Source organism: Micropterus salmoides, unplaced genomic scaffold (genome assembly GCF_014851395.1).
Source record: "Micropterus salmoides isolate LMB-PRFRI ecotype aquatic unplaced genomic scaffold, ASM1485139v1 Ms_hic_scaffold_16, whole genome shotgun sequence".
NCBI classification, from domain to species: domain Eukaryota; kingdom Metazoa; phylum Chordata; class Actinopteri; order Centrarchiformes; family Centrarchidae; genus Micropterus; species Micropterus salmoides.
Window position 1 is genome coordinate 32209020 of NW_024040707.1, and position 24312 is coordinate 32233331.

General features: G+C 44.4%; 1 protein-coding gene across 1 annotated transcript in view; it reads right to left on the minus strand.

Annotated features, from left to right (window-relative positions):
• Positions 1 to 24312, minus strand: part of skia (v-ski avian sarcoma viral oncogene homolog a) — a 70461-nt gene that overhangs the window by 6621 nt on the left and 39528 nt on the right. Inside the window, exons 2-5 of the mRNA XM_038723447.1 lie at positions 2575 to 2691; positions 1595 to 1710; positions 745 to 1049; positions 296 to 624 (exon numbers count right to left, since the gene is read on the minus strand). Of these exons, the coding sequence (XP_038579375.1) occupies positions 296 to 624; positions 745 to 1049; positions 1595 to 1710; positions 2575 to 2691 (867 nt within the window). The remainder of the gene's footprint in view (positions 1 to 295; positions 625 to 744; positions 1050 to 1594; positions 1711 to 2574; positions 2692 to 24312) is intronic.

The window sequence follows — 24312 nt, forward strand, 5'->3', positions numbered from 1 at the left end:
TGGTATAATGATTTAAAATCTTTTTCAAAATGTCTTTGGCAGAGCTGTTCTCTAAGCTTCTGGGACAAATGCAAGTTCCAGCCGGGTGTCAGGTCACGTCAGGTCAGAGGTGGCAGGTCAAGGAGCTACTCTTTCCAGTCTCTGACGAGCATTAAAAAGAGACCCACTTTTATCCATTCAAGCCTCAAGTAGGTCAAGTGTCAGACCGAGGCAGAGGTCAAGTTTGTGACTTGGTGTGAGTGTGTTGCTGTATTTTGTTTCTCTTAATGAATACGTCATGTGACATTAACCATACCTGCTGGAGGCTGCGCTTGGCCTGCAGGGCCGACCCCAACTTTTCCTCCTGCTTCACTCTCATCTTAACAATCTCGTGCAGAAACTTCTCCTTCGACTCCTTGGAGTCCAGTCCGCTTTCCAGCGCCTGCCTCAGGCTCTCCAACTCTGACTCCAGCCCCAGCTCTGGAGGGGCCGGCAGTGCTGGGACAGGTGCAGCCACAGGGGCGCCACCCTCGGCCGACGTGACTGTGCAGATGGGCCCCTGGGCGCCGGGCGAGCTCAAGTCCTTGGCTGAGCTGCTGGACGAGGTGAAAGATGGCGACGACAGGGAGGACAGGGACGAAGTGACTGTTGGGAGAGACCAGAGACATGAGCAAGGTTGGAATTAACTGAAGTTTCTGCAGATGTCATGACAAAAAACAAACAGTCAACACACATCTAGTTGCTGGTATTGAGTTCTTTGCTTACATTCGTCACGGCTCTCCACTTCGATCTCCACCTCAGAGTCTTTGTCGTCCTGAGGCAGTGCGGGCTTGCTGGCAGCTGAGGAAGGAGGGCAGGGGGCCTCGGCCACTGGGGGTGGGAGCTCCCCTGTGGCTCTTCTCTTGCGAGCCCTGGAGTTGCCGTTGGCGCCCTCACCTGGGGGTTCACCTCCACTTGGGTGGGAGGTGCTGGGTACCGAAGGAGACAGGGGGCCCACCTTCCCCAGGGGCAGTGGTGTAAGGGCGACGTTGGGGGCCACAGCTTTCTCCATGCTCTTGTAGTTGTAGAAGCTTAAAAAGGAAACCACACAGTTTAACTGCATATCTCGTGATGTGTACGTGCAGAAACCTAAACCAAGATCACTTAATTAACGAAAGCTGAATTCTGTATGCAAGTAAACACAGCCAGTGCCATGTTGTACAGTCCAACGTGAACAGCCTATGCCAACCAGGGGAGAGAAACATTCAAATAAAGTGCCTGCAGCTCTTTCCTCCCACTTAATGACAAACTGGGCCAGATCCACTGTGATATGGTGCAGCCTGCACTGACATCGCCATGCCAATTGAGTGCCCACAGAATGAGTGTGTGTCAAATGTGTGTGAATGATGGAGTGTGGGAGACTGTGGTACAGTCAGACTTGACCTCTCTGACACCAGCCCACCCAGACAAGTGAGAGAGCATGCTGGGAGCTCGTCAGATCCAGCTGAACAAAATCGCTGTCGTATCATACAGTAAAAGCCTCTTCTTGATGTTTCATTGTTTGGAATTCATTTTCAGTGAAGTGCTGTTTGGTTAGAGTGTCCTCCATTTTGGATCTGCACTGTGCTGGGCTCACCTGTCTCTCAGCAGGGCCAGGGGGTGACTGGAGGGCTCCTTATCACCAGCAGAGATGTGGGGGGACCAGGGTCTGAAAGCTGAGGGCCTCTGTCTAGGCTGGATGCAGTTAAGCCCCTTAAAAAAAGATGTGACAACAATTAAAATCACACATAATAAAGAAATGACATTTAGTGATGATACAAGCAGAGAGCTCAGTTAGGAACGGATATCCTCTGAAATGTTCATGCACTGTTTTACCTTACTTTGAGAGCCAGAAACATGTAATTCCTTTTTCATTTAACAAAGATAAGCAACATTTATCACATTGTGATATTTTGTCCATAATGTCAGTATACTGAATAATATTTCTTTATCTCCTTTCCTTAAACCTGTATAGTCTGTCACCTGGCCTGTCGAGGCAGTTACTGGCAGTTCTTCCATCATGATTTTCTCTGCATTTGGTTGTCTAATTTCAGCGCACAATTTTAGATCCACAAAGAATTTCTGTTGGATTCTGAGCGACTAAGGCCATAACTTAGAATCACTGCAGATGTTTACTCATCTAGTTTGAAAGCTCTCCATTCCCAAAAAAAAAATAAATAAATAAAAAGACATTTACTTATTAGCATTACGACGTGCTGTAGGCTGCGGACGGTCCATATATATTAAAAGTGTGTGAATACGTCTGTTGTTGAAGAGTATGCTGCCATTCTAACCGTATGTCCAAGGCAGTTTTTTTAGGGAATATTGATCTTCACAGGGGACATCCATCATTATATTGTGGTTATATTCTGTTACACTGCTGTCTCAAACTCCAGCTCAGTAAGTGAATCGTGGCGTCTATAGTTACCCCCTCTCTCAGCACAGCATGCCAAGTCTAAATTTAAGCGCTACCCTCACCCGAAAACTTCTGTATAATATTACATGACATCTCATCTCATGCATCATCATTCTCATCATCAGCATCAACGTCTCCTTCCTGAGCTGAGCGACACTGACCTTATTGGAGGCGGACAGGGACTGGAGCCAGTCGTGCTGCTTCTCCTTGTCAGCCAGCGGGGACTGCGACGGGAAGTCTTCATATTTGGACTTCTTGATCGGGATGGGATCAGATGTCTGGGAGAAAAGAAGAACATTTGTTGATCAGGACTACATTCAGTCTGCAAAGAGAACAAGTAGCACAAGGCTGAATGTACACAAACACATCCAAGACGATTATTTCTCCCATGCAATGGAAATGCACCAAGAGCTGGCCACTTGGCAGGTGACTAAGGGCTGTCACAATTAAAAGTGAACTAAAAATGCACCTAATAGTGTCAAACAGACTGATTACTGTATGTGTGTGTGTGGATGCCTGATAGGGGAGTTCCAGCAGAGGTGTGCGATTAAATGATAGGTGTGGCGTTCACTTTGAGTATATCTTTCCCCACACACATACACAATCCAGGTTATAGTAATGTGTTACACACACATACACAATATAGCTAGGTGTGTTTGCTCATGACCAGCCAAGAGGTGACTGGGGCAGTGTGTGCGTGTCATACACAGATAGACCCATACAGACAGACAAGTAGAGGTTTGTTTCTCTTTCCCCCGTGAGGCTGGCTTTGTGGCTATGAGCTCAGCCTCTCCAAGCTGTGGCTGTCACTAGCCTGCCTGCCTGCCTGCCTGCCTGCCTGCCTGCACACACACACACACACACACACACACAGCATTTGCAATGTATTTCTGATTGAACAGAGTGTATGTTTTAGACTTCATGATCTTACAGATAGACTTAAAAATGGACCATCCCACAAATGTGACATTCTGTGAGTTATATAATATTTGTATTAAATGGAAATGCAAAAACACGTCCTTTAAATCACTATTCCGCAGCAGCCAAACATACAGAGGAAAACTACATGATTAGTCCTGACTACTAAAATGAAGTCCAACTTTCTTTAATTCTGAAATTATCATACATGTTCTATGTTTTCACTCGTTCTTGGTGTTTAGAGGTCATGTGTTGGAGTGGAGGTCACATATGTGATGCAGATCTGGGCTGGCTGTGATGAACAACCGATTTTTCTAGAGGGGATATATTCACTCTCGCTCTCCGTCTCTGGTTCACTTTGCGGTGCTCTCTCGCCCTTATTTTCTCTCTCGGAGGATCTCCCTCAGGAATCCACAGCGTTCGGGCAGCAAACTGCTGCAGTGTGCAGGAGTGGGCAGGACACGCCATCACACACACACACACACCCACACACCATGCATGGTGTCAACAGGTGGTCATTTGCAACGGGGTTAGATACTCTCTCTCTGCCTCTCTCGGCCATGTTGGCAGTGTGTCATGCTGTGCCACATGTCTGTGTAATCAGAGCTGGTCTCCCAGGAAAGCAGCGTGGCTAGACGAACAAATACCGCCGGGGCCTGCCGACGTGACAGCTGTCCTCGATCCACCATGGTCCTGATGTACAACTCTATGACTTTCAATGATTTTCCATGACGACGTCAGAGTGCTTCTAAGACTATTTCTGAAGGCTTGTATCTATTATATGTTAACAAAGTCCTTTAAATGTGTAAACTACATTTATGGATTTCTAGTTGTTTCATTTTAAAGAGCTCTTATAAGGGGCATTAGACAACAGGACCTTGTTATAAAGCTCTCTAGGTAGGTAGGTAGGTAGATAGATAGATATCCATATATATACACACACGTGCTGGTCATATAATTAAAATATCATCAAAAAGTTGATTTTATTTCAGTAATTCCATTCAAAAAGTGAAACTTGTATAATGTATACATTCATTCCACACAGACTGATGTATTTCAAGTGTTCATTCCTTTTAAATTTGATGATTATAACTGACAACTAATGAAAACCCCAAAATCAGTATCTCAGAAAATTAGAATATTGTGAAAAGGTTCAATATTGAAGACACCTGGTGCCACACTCTAATCAGCTAATTAACTCAAACTTAAATGGTCTCTCAGTCTAGTTCTGTAGGCTACACAATCATGGGGAAGACTGCTGACTTGACAGCTGTCCAAAAGACGACCATTGACACCTTGAATAAGGAGGGCAAGACACAAAAGGTCATTGCTAAAGAGGCTGACTGTTCACAGAGCTCTGTGTCTGCTGGAGTCAGTGCTTCAAGAACCACCACGCACAGACGTATGCAAGACATGGGTTTCAGCTGTCGCATTCCTTGTGTCAAGCCACTCTTGAACAAGACACAGCGTCAGAAGCGTCTCGCCTGGGCTAAAGACAAAAAGGACTGGACTGCTGCTGAGTGGTCCAAAGTTATGTTCTCTGATGAAAGTAAATTTTGCATTTCCTTTGGAAATCAAGGTCCCAGAGTCTGGAGGAAGAGAGGAGAGGCACAGAATCCACATTGCTTGAAGTCCAGTGTAAAGTTTCCACAGTCAGTGATGGTTTGGGGTGCCATGTCATCTGCTGGTGTTGGTCTGAGGTCCAAGGTCAACGCAACCGTCTACCAGGAAGTTTTCGAGCACTTCATGCTTCCTGCTGCTGACCAACTTTATGGAGATGCAGATTTCATTTTCCAACAGGACTTGGCACCTGCACACAGTGCCAAAGCTACCAGTACCTGGTTTAAGGACCATGGTATCTCTGTTCTTAATTGGCCAGCAAACTGGCCTGACCTTAACCCTATAGAAAATCTATGGGGTATTGTGAAGAGGAAGATGCGATACGCCAGAGCCAACAATGCAGAAGAGCTGAAGGCCACTATCAGAACCTGGGCTCTCATAACACCTGAGCAGTGCCACAGACAGATGGACTCCATGCCACGCCGCATTGCTGCAGTAATTCAGGCAAAAGGAGCCCCAACTAAGTATTGAGTGCTGTACATGCTCATACTTTTCATGTTCATACTTTTCAGTTGTCCAACATTTCTAAAAATCCTTTTTTTGTATTGGTCTTAAGTAATATTCTAATTTTCTGAGATACTGAATTTGGGATTTTCATTAGTTGTTAGTTTTAATCATCACAATGAAATGAAATAAACATTTGAAATATATCAGTCTGTGTGTAATGAATGCGTATAATATCAAAGTTTCACTTTTTGAATGGAAATAGTGAAATAAATCAACTTTTTGATGATATTCTAATTATATGACCAGCATATCTCTCGATCGATCGATCGATAGATCGATAGATCGATAGATAGATAGATAGATAGATAGATCGATAGATCGATAGATCGATAGATATGCAGTAGTTTTGAAGATTTTCAGGCTTAGGTTTTATATACAGACTAAAGTGCACCACAAATCGGTCACATCATGGAGTGCTGTGTCACTTGATGCATTCCACTTGATGTCTGTAGCGCAGACAAACACAAGCGCTGTATCCATAGTTGACACCACCATTGGCAAGTTAAAATTTTCACCTCATGGTGGCACTTGATGAAAAGACAGGGGATCACCAGAGTGGAGCGAGTCAGTAGGATTCATCCTCTGGGTACCTTAAATACCTGTATTAAATTTCATGGCAATCCATCTGAGTGTTGTGGGAATACTGGAGCCACACTGCCAGCATAGTTTTGCATAATCATTGTTTTCATCATGGCCTTCACATTGTGCAGGATTCACTGCACTTTGGCTAAAATACCCACCAGACAGACTACATTACACAAGTGTTAAAGTGTTGAAGGGGTTGTTGCATCTAATGAAACCTACCAGCTACAGCCCAGACTGTAGCTGGTAGGTTTGTGGGTTATCTAGAGATGAAGAGACGTGTCCTACTTATCAGGGAAGCAAAGCAGGGCTAGAGGCGAGAGGCTAGTGCCTGCAGTTCAGCCCAGAGAGTGGCTGATGGCACACACACACACACACACACACACACACACACACACACAGGGAAAAGTCTCTGTGCCACGTGCCAGTCCTCGTCTCGTGGATTACCAGTTGCCAGCCCTGTGGCTTTCCATCAGGGTGAGATCCGGCCCGGGTAATCTTGGACGGAGGAGAGCATTGGGGGGTCAACAATTGGCAGCTGAGCTTGTGGGATTCGGCGGTGGGGGCTTCAGGGAGGTAGAAAGCTGCATGTCTAGATTACTGAACAGTGGGACTGTGAGGCACGAAGCAACCAGACGGCCGGGTGGGATTCCCTTTTTTCAATAAACGCCTTGACTGTGGTACTGGATCTCAGGGGCCAGTTTCTGGTGAGCCAGTGCAAAAAAGGAGGAGCAGCGTAAATTCACTGTGATATCTTCCTACAAATGGGGGGTCTCTGTGGCTGAGGGTGTGACATGGCGACGTGAGAAATCCTCCTCCAATAGACACACACACACACACACACACACACACACACAGACCCTGACTGAGAGGTGAGTAAGACACTTTTAATGGAAACTTGACAGAGCTCTCCTGATAAGCATCTGACTTATAGCAGGTGACAGACCTGGGCTAACGTTAAGACACCCAAAAGTGTGTGTGTGTGTGTGTGTGTGTGTGTGTGTGTGTGTGTGTGTGTGTGTGTGTGTGTAAATACAGTTTACCCTACCCTTATGATTCAGTATGGATTACACAGCACAGACAGGATGTCACACTAAAATAAGGCTTTCCGATTAGCCGAGATGTGTGTTAGACGTGCCCAGCTTGCGCAGTCTATGCACTCAGCTCCAACACCTCACACTGAGAACATGACACCTCGCCACATCTGTGCACTAGCATTGCAACGTTATCTGTGAGATGACACCGGTCTTTTATTAACAGCCAGATATTGGTTTATTACTATTAGACTTGCTTTCAGTGAAGAGTTGCAGTGCTCTGGGGGTCTAAGAGCTCATTTCTTTGGCATGATATTAGCAAAGCAATGGCACAAAACATCTGCAGTGGACCTTTGAATCTGTCAGATGCTCATTTACAGGCCCTTCACTTCACACATGGCAGCTAGGAATAGTCCCTTCATGAGAAACTCACTAAGCCTCAAGTCATGGGGCAGCATATGTGGAAATAGGCTTGCCTCAGCTGCCATAGGGGGGGCCCCATGAAGGGGCTTATGTGTGAGCACGTGTCTGGGCGAGTGGATGTGGGTGTATACGTCTGTTAGTATGTGTGTATGTGTGGCAGAGACAGGATGGGTGGAGTGATAACAGTCTTATTGGTTGAAGACTGTCTGTGCCTTTTGAAAGCCTCGCAGCTTCAGAACACTTCCTCTGTCTGCAGGCCGCTGGTGTTTGTCACAGTGAGACAAACTGCTATGAATAGCATTTCTTGAACAATATACACTGAAGGCTTTCTGAAGGCTTGTTCCTTGGTACAACCATTTTTGCTGCTCTAAATCAGCCTTTTTAAAAGGTTCTTTGTGTGTCAACACAGCAGACATTTATGGAGAGAAAAGGCTTAATTTCTAAAAAAAAATTCCCCAAGTGTTTCTTGCTGAGGACATTCAAATGAATGTGCGTTAGACCACGAAGCCCAGATTCAAGAGATATTTCCACAAGAACTCCCATCTGACGAGGAATCTGCAGATGCATGTAGTTTAGAGAAGACATACATAGCTGTTAGAAAGAAAGCTGGGGAAATGAAACTTCTTTGTTACACTTTCACAGTGTTGACCTTTAGGCAGTTAAATAATAAGTCTTCCTCACCAAGTTGCAGAAATTCGTGGTCCCACTTTGGGGAAGCACTGCTGTTTAAAAAAAAGCCTGCAAGGAATGAAAGAAGTGTTCAAAATCAGCCGTGCTTTTTGGAGATGCACTGGCTTCTTTATTCTGTTGTGCCTTTTTTAAGACATCCGAAGGGTTTTATCTGTTAGCAAGAAAACTGAGGAAGCAAAGGTTACACAAGAGTCAGTCAGGAGAGAGTTCATGAAGAGGTAAAGGTGGAGAAAAGTCTGTGGCATTCTCTTCATAAAGACACCAGTGAGATTTATGTCAAACACCCAAAATAAGTCCTCTGATCAACACATCCTCCCTCAATTTCTAGTTCAAGTTCTACTAAATTCGTTTGTAACAAGCAGTCAATAAAGCCACAAACGTGATTTCAGGACATGAACTCCAGGCTGAGATGAAACTCAGGAAGGTGCTGAAGTGAGAAGTGAAAATAGGAGTGACTCGAGAGAAAAAAAAAAGGCCAGCAAATTCTGCAGCTTGAATTTGATTAGAGCTGATCTGGTGACAGACAGCTTTATGAGGTAACACATAATCTTTTTCTTGATAAAACCTCATCCCCCACCCCCCGCTATCTAACCAATCCCCCCTCCCCACCACCGCCCCGCTCCATTCGTCTATCTGTCTGAGTGCGTTTCCTGTGTCATAGATTACAGGATGTCCTCTACAAACAAGCAAGATTCCAGTTGCAGAGAAAGAAAGCAAGCAAAATGAGTTCAACAGAAACTTCCAAAAGCATGTGTAAACAAAGTGTCTGCAGCTAAAAGGAGCTCCCAGCGCAATCTCACGGAACAAGAGGCTGTCATGAACCAAAATACACCAAAAAGAAAACATCAGTACACTCGACTGTAAAATATAAAGTTCAGGACATTTCAGTTTCTGCTTGTTATTATTATTTAACAAAAACATCAACTGTTTTTGCCAAATATTCCCAAAGTATTACTAAAATAAAAACACGTAATGGCAGAGCAATGTTAGCTAAATTTGAAAAGTTGTTTAAGAAAAATACCTATTAAATTGTTGTAATACTTTTTATTTTTATTTTCTTCTGTAAGTCACTTTGGATAAAGCGTCAGCTAAATGTTCTCTCTCTGTATTTTTATACTGTGTAAATCTTGGGTATTCCCTAAAATGTCACTTTTATTTCCTTTCTGCAGAAAAGATTTGTTGCTCAGTGTCAAGACTGCAGGCTGTCAGAGACACTCGCAGGTCATCTAACCCAACATCCCTCAGACTAGGCCAAGATGAAAGGCCAAACAACCTGTTTTCTTTGCTCTTTCTTCACTCCGAGGGTGAATGGAGCCGCACCCTGCCTGTGACCTGACTTTGGCCTCCCTGCATGTCTTGCTAAGGGGCCCATAGCGGTAGAAAGGGAGGGGCCCTTCCTGGCTCATATAGCATTGGCCACAAAAAACACATACACACACACACACACACACACACACACGCTGGGAAACAAACAGGTGTCAGACAACATGTCGCTCCACTGTTTATGCAAAAAAAAGAAGGAAAGAAAAGGCTGACCTGGGACGCTCAGGTTCGAGGCTGACTTCATTAGCTATTGGCCTTGGAGCAAACAAACAAGCAGCATGTAGCGCTGTGGTTTCCCCTGAGGTCTGAGTGGGATTTGTGTCTGTTACAAGCTGAATTGTTATGAGCTGTGTTGGGAAAGTGAGCGTTGTCTAGAGAGTTGAAATCTCCTTTCTATGCTAATCTCTCCAGTCAGAATGCCACTTACTGCTCTCCTCGTAACATTGTGTGAGTTACATTCAGGACAGAAATAAAGCGAGCGCTGCTGCTCACTCGAGTGAGATTCCTCGACTGTGTGTTTGTGGGTTACACATGCGCACGCAGAGCTCCAATTTTGGCAACTAGTTCATCCCACCATCGTCTCCTTGGCTGAGGAGTCACAGAGAACAATAGGGCCTCTGTCTCCAATGAAGCAAATAGCAAAAACACTACATAGTTACATTGAAAGTATTGCAGCACTGCACTGCAAAGGATCAAAATAATCTTATTATTCAAGCCTCTATGGTTCTCAGTCCTGCTGAGGCTCAGTTCTGACTTTGAGATGAACTGGTTTGCTGACTACACTTGAAATTACCTCATCTAATATTCACTTTGATATCGTGAGGATTAATTTCTCCCGTGCTCAGCACATAAGTAACTGTGTTTATTCACTTCAAGTTTGGAATCATAAAGAGCAAGTATTGACCTGTTGAGCTTGGGGGAGAGTGGCGTTAGAACTTGAAGGTGAAGACACCTGCCAGGCAAAAACTGCATGAGTGTGTGTGTGTGTGTGTGTACACACAGACAAATGTCAGATGTTCAGACTATCAGGTAGCTGTATATAGAAAGGAGGCCCCAGCAGTACCTGCCTGTACCACCTCTCCCCGCATAACCCATCATTTATCCCTTTTGCAGCGAATCGTCTCCTACATTGAAAAAAAACAGAAAGGCACTTCCACGGTCCTCGCCAAAAACAGCTGTACTGATACTGCTGCTCCGTACAAACATGCTAGCTCGTCTGTCACCTCCTAGCTTTTCCTGGAGGGACAGCATAATAATGCTAGACATCTCACATTTCAATCCCCTCCTATTTCAACATTTACATTTGAGAATTCTTTTCCCTGAAAATTGTATAGCAGTGGGTCTGCTGTTCTTCCAGAGATCTCCTCTTCCAGGAAGATCCCAGAGAGGCTAGTACACAAAACCTCCAAAAGCTGCTGTTGCTAGCCAGGCTAAAGGTTAAACGCTTGTAGCAACTAAAGAAAAACAACTGCCAGATAATCTTTCAATATGTAATGAAATATGTCTTCCATTACACAATATACTTACCTTTTAATAATGAGGAGCTTTTGTTTTCTACATTTCAACCATACTTCAGCAGAACAAAGAGACAGGTGGCTAGTGAAACCTTTTGGTACTGTAGCACCAAGCTTAGGTACCTAGCCCCGTGTATGTTTCTTCTGGTGAACCTACAACAATGTGACTGAGCACAAAATCTAAATTTGGGGACATTTAATCACACAATCAGAGGTTCCTTCATGAAACACTACCCTTTGCTACAAAAGGTAGAGGCGATGCTAGATTAGCTTAGCTATGTTAAACTACACAATGCTTAGCTAGGCTACTGTTATTACAACTGAGAGGACAAGAGGCTAAATAAGTCCCCAAGTCCCAAAGTAAAGGGGGGCAGCATTCCAACCAGTTTGTGGCGAGCGATCAAGTATGAACAGAGAGCAACAGTCAGACACACAAACAGACGGCTTCTCAGATTAAATTCTGCTTCTCCAAAAGGTTTTCGCTAGACCACCAGTCTGTCTGATGGGTCTTTAAAGTTACCATTAGCTGCAAGGGTCACATCCCGTGGAAGACCATGCAAGTCACAAAAATTGTTTCAAAGTGATGTGCAGAGTGAGAGAGAATAACAAGAGGGAAGGCAACGAGTGACTCCTCCAAGCCTTCCCACTGCTACAGAACAGCTTTGAATGCACGCACACACACACACACACACACACACACACACGCACAAAGAGAGAAGGAAAGGGAAGAGATGGGGAGGTTTGGGAAGGGAGCAGGGTCTCCATTTCCTCTCGCCAAATTTGCTTTGGCAACTCTTTCCGTGGGAATGATGAGAGACCAGCTCTTCTCAGCCGTAGAGAGCCAGGGATCGGCCCACCGAGGAGACGGGAAGCTCAATAACGTAAGATGGAGATGGGGGGGGGGGGGTTGTGTAAGTAAATACAGCTGGACTTTTCCATAGTTTTTCCTTTTCATCCCTTCCTTGGCTTTTGCTGTTTTTGGAGGGATTGAATGCTAGGCAGATAGGCTTAATGCGCACAATGGAGTGTCAACACCAGCGTGTCGAATAAGACCAACATCAACATCAGTTCAATATTGGACATCTACATATTGACTCCATTTCAGTAGAGTCCGAATGATACTGAATTTTTGAAGCTAATACCAATATTTAAAGAAATCGGATGATACATATGCAGATAATATTTTGGACCCATAACATTTGTTCTTAAGAATTAAATATATGAATGTAAATGCAAACATACAGTGTAAAAATAAACTTGACAGTGCTGTCTAGTAGATAAACTCTGCAAAGGCAATTTAGGATTTCTTATCAGTTTGCTTTTATCGGTTCGACAATAAATATGCTATGGATCAACCTTAATTATAATCATTATTTTGAAGGTGGATGACGCTGACTGGCAGACGGCCATATCAACAGACGGCTGCTTACAAAGCATGTTTACGTCTGCAGCTTTGCTTTTAGACCAGACTAGTTATGAAACGGATAAATAAATCCAAAAACAGAATTTAATGTCCCTTTTATGGTCTTTGACAACAAATGTTTTATAGCCATCTAAAAGCAGGATAATTCAATTTGCTCAGTTTTTAAAGCTGTTCTATTCCCCGCTTATAAACTAATGGACATTTCCATTGATCTGGGTGTGTGAGTATGTGTGTGTGCATGCACTTCTGATTGTGTATCCAACCTCATATAAAGATGTCTGAATGCTTAATAGCTCATAATATTAGATGACAACCTAAACCTTTATAATAACTGGCATGGCTGCACATCAGTCTGCAGCCATACAGTATTTCTGTTTGTGTTTGAAAAGCAAAGGTCTGTAGTTCAGCATATACAATTTTTGCAGTTATAGTATCAACTATTTCATAATTTGGATCAATTGACGGAGGCTGTGATGAGCCAGAATTTTGTTTGGCATCAGAACTGTGGAGTAGCAGAGGAGAGACGAGAATTCCTGCATTTACAGCCCTCGTAAACGTTGCTTTCTGGTTGGAGGAAGGTTTTAGGGAGAGAGCAGGAATCTGCTGATGGCTCTTTTTCTTGCATCGGTGCAAAAAGCTGCCCCGTTTTAAAGGATGCCAGATGTGAATTATGGGTGATGAGGGGAGGAGTTTGTGTGTGTGTGTGTGCGCGTGCGCACAGAATCGGGGAATGCGGGACATAGGGCATATTTCTGCTTGGCGTGTAAAGTGCCCTAAGGTTGAGGTTGCTTGTGAAAGGGTTAAGTCGCATGACTGAGCAAATACATAAATAGCACTGGGGGCTGTGTCTGGGCATGGATGGTGCTGCCAGCTGGCGTAGAGGGAGAGGGGGCGCACACACACACACACACACACACAAACTGGCAGTTTGATTTCCAAGTATTACTTATGGGGCACTGCAAGCAGACATTTTCAGGTACCCCAGACAGACTGCAGCACATGCCTTAACATGTGACAGCCTAGCCGAGAGCGCTGTGCAAACACACATTTGAAGTCACACTAACTTACACACACATACAAATGCAAACACACCGAAAAAAAGCTAACCGGCCTCCTCCCACACTTCAAAGGAGCTCGTAGCAGCAGAGTGAAGCTGCAGAGACGGGCCACATCCCATAATAATAAATCACATCCCAACACCTAAAACAAACTTTCAACCTTTCTTAACTGCACCAAGATGGACACCCCAAACAAAACAGATGACTGTTGGACAGGTTTAGTCTACACGTGCAGCATTAGTTGTGTTTCTCACCCATGTCCGCAGCTGTTAACTGCTTACTGCATTCAGTAGGTTAAAAGGTGTGGGAAGACTTTCTAACATGGGACAGGTGAATGGCTAATAATGGTCTGCCACAGTGTGAGTGCATCGTGTGTCCTTGCACTGGCAGTTTGCCGTGCACGGATCCTCCTGTCAGAGGGTGAGAGGGATTTAAGCGAGGGTAGGGGCTTGCAGTCAAATCCCCTCTCATCTTACAGGCATCATTACGCCTGCTAAAGCCTCATCCCTGGAGCCCTCTACTACCAGGGACCGGGACAGACCACCAATTACAGTCTTAACCTCTCTCTTGCCCTCTCTGTCTCTATCTCTCTGACACCTATAGCTGAAGGGGGGGTGAGGGTTGATAAAGATGCTGCCTCATGGGAGACATTGAGAGCTGCCGCCATTACAGGAATTATCTGCTGAGCTTGAGTAAGACGCGGTATTTCCTCTACATAGAGCCATCTGTGGTTCACTGCCACATTTTTACATCTTAAACAATGAAAACTCCGTAATGATATTAAATTTTACTATAAAGCTGTACTTAGTGGTGCGTGAGGAAAGAAACAGAACTGCGGTCACAGATATTGTGGTGAAGATAGAAAGGTATGCTTCTTTAACTGGTGTATTACCCAGGGCTGCAGTACTCGAGTCCTGTCTCCTGTTCTATTATCTCAGACATGTCTTGGTCTATACTTTTTGTGTGTGTTTTTAGGTCATAACTTATATCTATATTGAGTATGACAGCAGCTCATCAAATATAAAGTAAGAGTGTTGCAATCAAGTTCAAATAAACAAGACTAATATATGATCAACAAGGTCTATAGTGCAACATAAGGGGACACAGCCTGGACTGTCAGTTAATGCTTCCAGCATACAGCTACAGTATAAATAAAAATGCTCCTGGGATGATAATTCACAGTCTGCTGTGACAGTTGCTGTAAATGAATAAATAAACAAGCCTTTAGCACTCGAGACTGCAAAGGTGATGTGACGTGTAGAGGACAATGGAAGGTGTGAATCTACACGTGTGAGTCCGAACGGGTCAATTCATGAACACATCCAGCTCCCATCCACGGGAGCACCTGGAGGAGCGGTGAGCCACAGTAAACAAGCGAGGTCACTGGCTCAGAATGAATGAATACATGCATATGTGTGATTACCCAGTTCAGCCATGTGTGTCTGTGTTTACAGATTGTGTTAACTGTAAACACAGAGTGAGGGTGTAGCAAAAAATCTGCAGGAAAACACTTAGTATTTCTAATTCAGGAAGTGGAGCTGTTTTGGCACTGGAGCCAAGACGCTTCATCCAAACCCCTGCACGACTGCTGCAGTGACGCCAAAGCATCAGCTACAAATTTCCATAAGAAAATCCACCACCTTTCTCTAACAGCTGAACTCCAACTTCTGCCCAAAGCATGATATGGGGAGAAACGTAGGGTCGGGCAGGATGTGGCGGGATTAGGACTGTTAAAGGGATTGACACCAGAGGGGTTCACCAATGACGGCTAAATCCTCCGACCGCTGTCTGCTCAATCCCTTTGATAAAAGCAGGCAATAAGTAATCTCGCTGTGTGCAGGGTTAAAGCTTTGGACACATGTAATCTAGAGGGGAAACTTGTGGGAATCCACTGGGTTGTGACAGACACTAGGGTTCAGTTGTTCTTTGCTTTCAATATTCAAACTGAAAAAATATGACAACTAACTAACTTCTCTGAAATTCCACCAAATTCAGTTCCTGAACACGTTTGAGAGGCGCCAGTCACAGATCAGTCCAACACACATCACGTCATGCTTATTCAGTTATCAGTGGAGGTTTTCTACACTAAATCTAGAGAATTTACAGTATGTAGTTTAAAAAGCTAGAGTTTAAGTGTCCAAATCCTGGTCTATGGTCTAAATTTAGATTTCATCTATAAGACAATAAAATTCTGGGTACTCTTTTTCAGTTCAAAATATATTTTTATTAATAGCTTCCATCCAAAATTATCAAAACTTATAACAGTTGTAGCTAGACAAGTAAAAGCTCCCTTCTAGCCATGCTGTTTCTCAAAGATCCTCCAACTGCTTGTCGAATGACTAACCCTTCGCTGTACACAAAACAACTAGTCTTTCAGAGACCGCAGCTTTTCCTTCCTGTCTGTGGGGTAGGATTAGGTCAGGCTGTCAGCTGTTTCAGACACCATGACTCGCCACCGGGACTCTCCTAACCAGGCCCTCGTCTGACAAGCCCTGCTGCCCAGGCCCGCCTGCTTTTTAGACAGACCACCAAACACACTGGGTCCTCACAAGCAGACAGCGGCCGCCTATGTGCTGCATAAAAAGGCGGCTGTATCTATTGATGGCCGTGTTTGTTGTAGTTGGGCATTAAGTGGGCCAAGCATGGCCACACTAATGGATTTGCAGACATAGCGGGTCAATTAGAGCACCACGCTGAGCCCATCATCTAACATGGAGAAACAGGCTCTTACACATGCCAGCTGCTGAGACGCAAGCTGTGGTCTACAAGTGTTATTATGTGGAGAGACAGGGGGAAAAAAAGGTGGAGGGGGGTTCGATGAATGAAGTGTTCTGTGTACTATTTGACATACTAGCTATATTTGTATACATTTATATATATATATAGACAGAGAGAGAGAGGGAGAAAGAGGCAGAGGGAGGTATGCAAGCTGCAGAAAATGTCTGCCAGAAACTATGGAGGGTAATTATTAGGGCCCGAGCACGAATTGTGCGAGGTCCCTATTCTTTTTCTTCTAAGTAAGCTCAATTTTGGGGGCCTAAACATACTCGAAAACTCATCAAACTTTGCACACATGTCAGAACTGGTGAAAAATTTCGTATTTTATGGGTTTCGCGCATGGGCGTGGCAAAATGACTCGCTAGCGCCACCTAGAAAATTGGAAAAAATTAGCCCCTTGTCCACATTCAACCTACATGCAAAATGTTCAGAGGACATGTATCATATCAAGACACACAAAAAAGCCTCAAGAACCCATACCCTAAACTCAACAGGAAGTCGGCCATTTTGAATTTTACGGCCATTTTTGGATGATTTACACACTTCGTACTTTAACGAACTCCTCCTAGGGATTTAGTTGGATCGACTTTAAATTTCTGATGTGCCTTCTAAAGGCATTGCCGATGAAAAGTTGTGCTATTTGTGAGTTTTCGTCAATGGGCGTGTCCGTGGCGTGGCGTCAAAGATCAACTCTTCGCCATGACACAGGAAGTTGTTGTAACTTCAATGTACATGCTCACATCTGCACAAAAAATCTGAAGTATCAAACCCAAGCCAAGACGACCCTGATGACATATTGTCAAACTTTACAAAGCTACCACCAGAGCTACAGAAGACCTTAATCAAATGTTTTCCCGTCCTTGTAATACTCCTTGTGACAACTAAACTGATTTTACAGTCTTCTTAGTTTCCTGGTTTGTTAACGATGTGTCTGACTGGTTTTCACTTAAACAACTAATGACTTGAAAGCTCAAAGGGACATATTTGTTAAGTTCTCTGATATTTCATGACTTCCCCAAATGATATATCAAACAGGAATTCCATCAGCAGCACAACAACCCCTTTGGAAAGTATGGCAGGTTTAGGGTGAAGACCCCTGCTTAGAGTGGCAGTAGCGCTGCTCCCGCACAGACAGCCCTTCCACTTTCCTTCACATTTCAAGCACAACACACTCAAGCAGCCAATGCTGCTGAACTGCCAGTAACAACCAGCTTTCCCACAGTAAATACTGTAGTATCATCAGAGCCGACTCGGAATTAGCATTAACACCATTCCCATCAGTTAAAAGGCACTCGCAATTAGAGTATCTGTCAAGTGAATACACCTGAACGTGGCCAGTGATTGCTTTCCCTTCACTCAGACAGCCTAATGGTATAGAGATGAGAGGGTTCTGCTTTTTCATATTGCCTCTGCTTGTCCTCTTGCATCAGGAAAGATTGCATTTGCATGTGAGCCTGTGGTGTTTTATCAGCACTTTACATCTCACTTCCAAACCATTTAAAAAGGCAGAGGGGCTGAACTTGCCCAAACAAACAAGAATGTAAATAGAAGTCTATCAGACAAAATGAAGAAAAAAGAATTCAGAGATTAGAAAAGAGAAATTAGGTCATGTCCTCCTAAGGCTAAGTGGTGCGTCTTGGGGATCTGTATGAAAAGACACACCAGCCATGTTCCTATGATGCTGCAGCAGGAAACTGTGGCTATTACAAGTCACTAACCAGCAGACTGGAGTTCCAGCTAACACTTGAAATATTTATCCCACAGGGGACAGGGCAGCAAGCAGAGTGAGCTCCATCCATTGCTGTTTCCATACAGGCATTTTTTGGGAGGGATAAACTGTCCAGGCAAAGTCCCAAAACTGTCACATGCATTTTCCTGAGGTGAGAGACGCTCCAGTGAGACTCTTGACACACTCGAATAAGGTGAGAGAAAATGGCTGCCACCACACACGTGCTGCATGTACCCAAGTCACATCTCAGTGTCTGCAGGGCTCTGTCTGCCGGCTTACTCAGGAAGTGGAGGCCTAATGGTCTGGGTTGTTAGCGAGCACTCCAGTTGCGCTGTGATGGGAATGTTTTCGACAGCTTTCAGACACTTGGCACTAATGATGTTCTGCATGCCCTGTGGCCAGCTGGGAGTTTTTTTCTCTTCTCCCTCCAATCAGCATGTTGAACAATTTTACCAGCAGCCACGCAAACTCGTAGAAACATGCCAGCTCAGCCAGGCTGCTGCTGCTGCTTGTGTTTAGACAAGATAAAATAGTAATGTGTTTAACAGAAAGTAGGTGTTCTGTCCTGTTGAATCATCTGAAGTGCCTCTATCTAAACATTTAAATCAAAGTTTAACACAATTTAATTCAGAAAATACCCATAGTTGTGAAAATCAGTCTACACTAAAGGTCTTCACAGGTCCAGAAGGTTCCTAGTAACCGAGGCTTGACCCAGGACTCAGATCTGCTGGGTCAAATTACAGTCTGTGGGAAAAAGTGTCAAATACCCGGATGGATCCAGCTCGGCTGGGGAAGGTTTTCTATGGGAGCTTTCAGATTAGGTCTGGCTTTTTTAAATAAATGTGTGCACACTGGTTTTGCGTAGGTTTTCCTAAGGTCCATTTCAGATTGGACCTGTGAATACCTCTTCTGTGCAAACGCTCATCCAAGTCATCACTGTGAGTCTTTTCTGTGAGTTTGCTGTTGATGAAGTGTGGAGGGTGCTTGTGGCAGCCATTGCTGGTCCTGCCAACTACCCAGTTCTGCTTCCAAAGGTCCAGAGAACGGCCTATCAGACACTGATATTAGATCAATATCAATTTGCGCTGGTGGCAACCCAAAAGCAGATGACTCTATTGGCATCCAGCAGTAAATTCAATCTCTGTCATGTTGAAGTAGGGGAGCCTGTGTTAGGTGAAAGCCTAGTTAGAGCCAGTCAGACAGCGCGGACAGGAGGAACCAATCAATGAGCACCAGAGGCTCCCTGAGGGCCAGCACAGAGGAGGGGAGGGTTATTGTAAATCAATTGTCGGCCATTTCATTTCCATTGATAGCATCAGAATAATGACACGCCGTAATAAAATGGTAATCAGGGCCTTTAGCTGCGGGCGGTGGAGAGTCGTTTGGCAATCTGAGCTGCAGGGAAAGTGGCAGTGGCCCACATTCTCCTCTCCTGCACTGCTGAACATGTGTGCACTTATCCGTGTGTGTGCATCTGCACTATTTGCTCGACAGACTGTGCCATTTGTTTTTGTTGTGGCTGGGTATGTGTGTGTGCCGTAGCGGGAGTGTAACTCGCTGTGTGCGAGTGTTGCACAGGGAGCATCTCACGTGCTGCACAGCCTCTGCTTTAATCCCTAAGATATGCAGCTCAGCGACGGCGGCAGATGGCTCGGTGACCAGATTAAAATCTCAACAGCTAACCTCGCGCCAACCCAAACAGACACACTTTAAGTCAGTAAGAGGAACTGAGACAACTGTCGCACAAATCCAAGCAGAAGCAGAGCCAAGGGGAAGGAGAAAAAAAACAGACATGATGTTTAGATGATTTTGTTTGGTACTTAAGGAACCACAGATAGCCTAAACCTCCTCCAATCAATGTCAGGGGAACCGATATTAAAACCACGGTTCACAGCTGAGGTCAAACCTCATGAATCAGCATAATTGGATGAGATATGGGTGTTATGAGGGAGTGAGGGAAGACCATAATATGCTTGGTCACATTGTGGGTGGCAAGGCAAACAACTGCTCCTTTAGCGTTGGTGGGTAATGAAATGTGGGGCATATTAAGGTGATGCCATTGCAGAAATTTAACCGAGGCTTCCCATAACCTCACCTGAGGCTTTAGTGTGAGCGGTTCTTCCTTTTAACAATATTCTACAACTCAGGTAGTTTCAAATATTTAAATGAGAGAAAAGTAGAAAGCAAAAGCAGCACACATGACAATGGCAAAGGGCATTTTGTACATTCCCTACTGAAAGGCGAGGTATTTGACACTCCCCTGCATTGACAATGACAAGTGTCTGAAATACATAATGCCCCCATCAGAAAAGAAACTGGAATAGAACCAGATGGGCCTCTTTCCCTGTTTATGCCAGGAGGATGGAGGAACACTGCTGCCAGGACCAGTGCCCTATTTCCACCCATAAAATGTGCACACACGATTGATGTGCCAGCCTCCCCAGAGCCATCCACCGCCATGTTGGCAGTGATTTCAGAGAAGATAAAGATACCAGTCACTACCAGTAATCTCAGCTCAAATATGGACTGCTGCCCATCCAAGGTCTCCCACATTATGTGGTGCCACAACAATTCAGCTGATAACTTTTATTATTTACCGACAATGCGACTAAAAGTGTGTCTTCTGGTCTTGCCTGGGTGTACCTCAGAGTTAGCAACGTAGTGTCTGTACTATGAAAATACTGACACAGCTGTTGTCACAATACTAAGTTACTTTATATCAGCGGCCAAGCAGCTTTAACCAAAATATTTTACAAAGTCAAACCATACTGTCGGCCTGATTAAATAAACTAAATTAAATGAAGTGGTAAACTGTGGGTCGAGGCATGGAGGAAGTGTTGCACTGCTGCAGCAGCAGTTTTAATGAGTAAAAGGAGTGCAGTCCACTGAAGTTGTCCAAAGGGCAGGTTAGGAGGGTGAAGTTGGGGTTGCTTTGTTTTATGCTCCAAGAGGGGACACTGGTGTCTGTTGCAGGAGTTCATCAGGAGGTGAGCAAGCAGACCCATGCCATAAACAAGTCTGAAGTTTATAGCCACTATTTGGGTTTGTTGTTCCGCCACATTCTGGCCCTGACGGCTCACCGTGGGGGGGTGGACAAAGACACAACAGAGACGAGCAAAGCGAGGACGCTGTAAAAAACAAAGAGACGTGTACAAAAAAAACATGTGGCTCACAGGGAGGCCAAGTGGCCACTAAAATGTGGGGTCATTCAGAGAGCAGCTTCAGGTCCAACTCCTCAGGTCAGTCGTGCTGCCATCTTGGTTCTTGTTCTTACTGCATGTAACTCTCTACAGCATTGGAGGAACAAGTCGCTAGCTTCCAGAAAAGTAAGGGAAAGATGGGAACGGGAAAAGAAAAGGGAAGAAAAACAAATGACAAGATGTTGCGGTTATGTGTGTGTGAGCATGTGTGTGTGTTTTTATGTGGGGGTAGCAGTGGCTCTTCTTTCCTCACTGGAATCTGTCTTAATTAAAAAGGATTGGTTTTACAGTGAGTGTGTACCTGAGGGGAGCAAGGAGGGGTCGGACACTTTTGAGTGCTTATATCCTTACACGCTCTTAACAAGACGAGTTCTGTACAGTACGGCAACAAGGTTCTTTAAGTGCGAGTCATGGCGGGACCTTTACATGGTGCAGGGAGGCAGGAGATCTCAAACATGCCAGAGATCCAAATTAGACCAGACTGAATGTAAGAATCCGTAGCTCTCGACTGCCACTTTGCAGACTGAAGCACCCTGTTTTTTTCCAGGTGTGAAGATTTATTAGCAGGTGATGGGAGTTGAATGAAGAACCAGTTTGCAGGTTGAGTGAAAAAACAATAATGAAGCTAGAAACAACTCACGGTATATGTGTGTGTGTGTGTGTGTGTATACTTGGCCTCCATCCAGATTCTGTCTCATCAATCAAGGTTTGTTTAGATGTGTTAACTGCCATGCCTTTGTCAGAATCTGCACATATCCATGTCCACCTAACTGACTGTCCATCACAAGATCCCAGACCACAAGGTGATGTCTCCACAGCACACTGCCTGTCTTTTAACTCTCTAATACTCAAAGCTATTCAATTAATAATGATATAGGCAGCATTTTCCATGCTGTAATTTAAAGATATTTTCATTCAAAAGAAGCATCAGGAACGTTAGTGGGCTGAAGCCCAAGAAAACTTAATAAATTGATATAATAGAGTATAAAAATGTATTAGTTTAACCCAAAGTCAGCCCAGGCCTGCCGTGTCACTGGGGTCAAGGCAGCCGTCCATGTCGATGTAGGAAACACTTGCAGCTCATCGGCAGTGAATGATGGAGGCAGCCAGTCAGGCTCTGGGAGTACCAGAGCTGTCACTGTGGCAACTGGTAAACCATTGCTTTTGTGGAGAAGTGTAGACTAAACTGTTGATACAGAGTCAAAGCAGACCGGTCCTCACTGACCTGAGTCACCTTGCTGACACACACACACACACACACACACACACAGAGCGCAGGGATCACTGTGACCTGCCAGAAACAAGCTGTACACTGTTGTTTTTTCGGTCAGAGTGACATCTGTTTGCTCGTGGATTTGGCTAGATGTTCAGCATGTATGAACGTGTTGTGTGCGTGACAGCGTGTGTGGGAGAGTGCTGCGCACACACACGCACACACACACGCACACACACACACGCACACACACACACACACACACACACACACACACACACACACACACACACACACACACACACAGCATGAGTAGAAGGGCAATGAGACTGCCAGTGACTCACCTCACCTGTTAGCAGACAACACTAGCCATGAGAAGTGTGAATGTGTGTGTGTGTGTGTGTGTGTGTGTGTGTGTGTGTGTGTGTGTGTGTGTGTGTGTGCGCACTGCATCTCTTACAAAGAAACATGTGTGTGTGCTGGCACATTTTGTGTGTGGGAGTTATTTTACTGCAGGTGAGCTGCATACCATGAGTTAAGCTGTAGATAGATGGACTGATAGCAGACAAGCAGGTACAGGCATGACACACACACACACACACACACACACAGAGGTGGAATGATGAACAAAGAGAGATTCGATGCAGCTGCAGCAGACTGACAAAAAAACAAGAGTGCTTTGATTTAGTCTAAACATTCATTTTAGCACACCTGCAGACACACACCAATCAAGGAAATGGCATAGCAGCAGCAGTCTCACACTCACCGCTGACCTTTCACTCACTTCAATCTGTTAAATAAAATGCACCCCATCAATCCGGTTTTGGCACTGCTTACATACTATACCTTGAGACACACACACACACAATCAAATGTCAGTGTGCGCTAATGCACCTCATCTTTCATTTGTGGAGAGGAAACTGCATGAATAAGCAACAGCTCTGAAATGTGGGATTAGCATGGCTAACTGAGCTGAAGCTATCACTGAATGGACTCGATACAAACACAGCACTCTCCACCGAGTGGACGTGTCACTCTCCACTTGGCGGACGTGTCCGCATGATGCTGCATGCCTTAGTTTATTTTGGCACAGAGACAAACACCATCTTTTTATCGACACTTTACTATGAGGAATTTAGGAAATAGAAGCCAATCTTCCCTAATGATGACTAGACGCAAGCAGCCGACTTTGCTTAAATTAACTTGTGTAAAACTGGCAAAAACAGTCTATTAGGATAGGGCTCTGGGAACCCTTTTCACAATTTTCTGATATGTTCAAGACAATAATGTCTGAAATGTATCTAATCTAATAATTCTATCGCTAATAAATCAGATAAAATGAATCCAAATTTGACCAAACCCAGCAAACTCCATCAGTTCATTAAGACTGTAGGTGCGGTTTAAAGCACCTGAACAAGCTAGAAAGTGGACCCTTTTGTTTTGGGATCATTCTCCAACTTTGGCACGGCAACATCACTGGAACGAGACCTACACACAAGTTTTATATACGTTATGATCAAAATCAGGTGTGCAATGACTTTCTTTAGCTCCGCTTCCTGCTACTTTCAGTGCAGCTCATTGTGTTATTTGCAGACTTTATAAGCACCTATAATGAGAAAATAAAAAAAGGAAATGGAATTCATCTGATTCACCCTCTCCATTAGGTGAATCATTTGCATTTGCAATTGAGTCTGAGCGCAGTGGCTCATGTAAATGCCTGAAAGCCTTCAAACATGAAATGATTCAAATAATATTGCTGTTACGAGTCTGTTCTGATATCAGTTATTGGTTGCTTCGTTTTGTATAAGCCTTTTAAAACTCTTGTCTTGCGTTTGCTGTTTTAGAAAAGGTGCAACATGGGAATCAGGACTTTTTATTCCTTTTAGG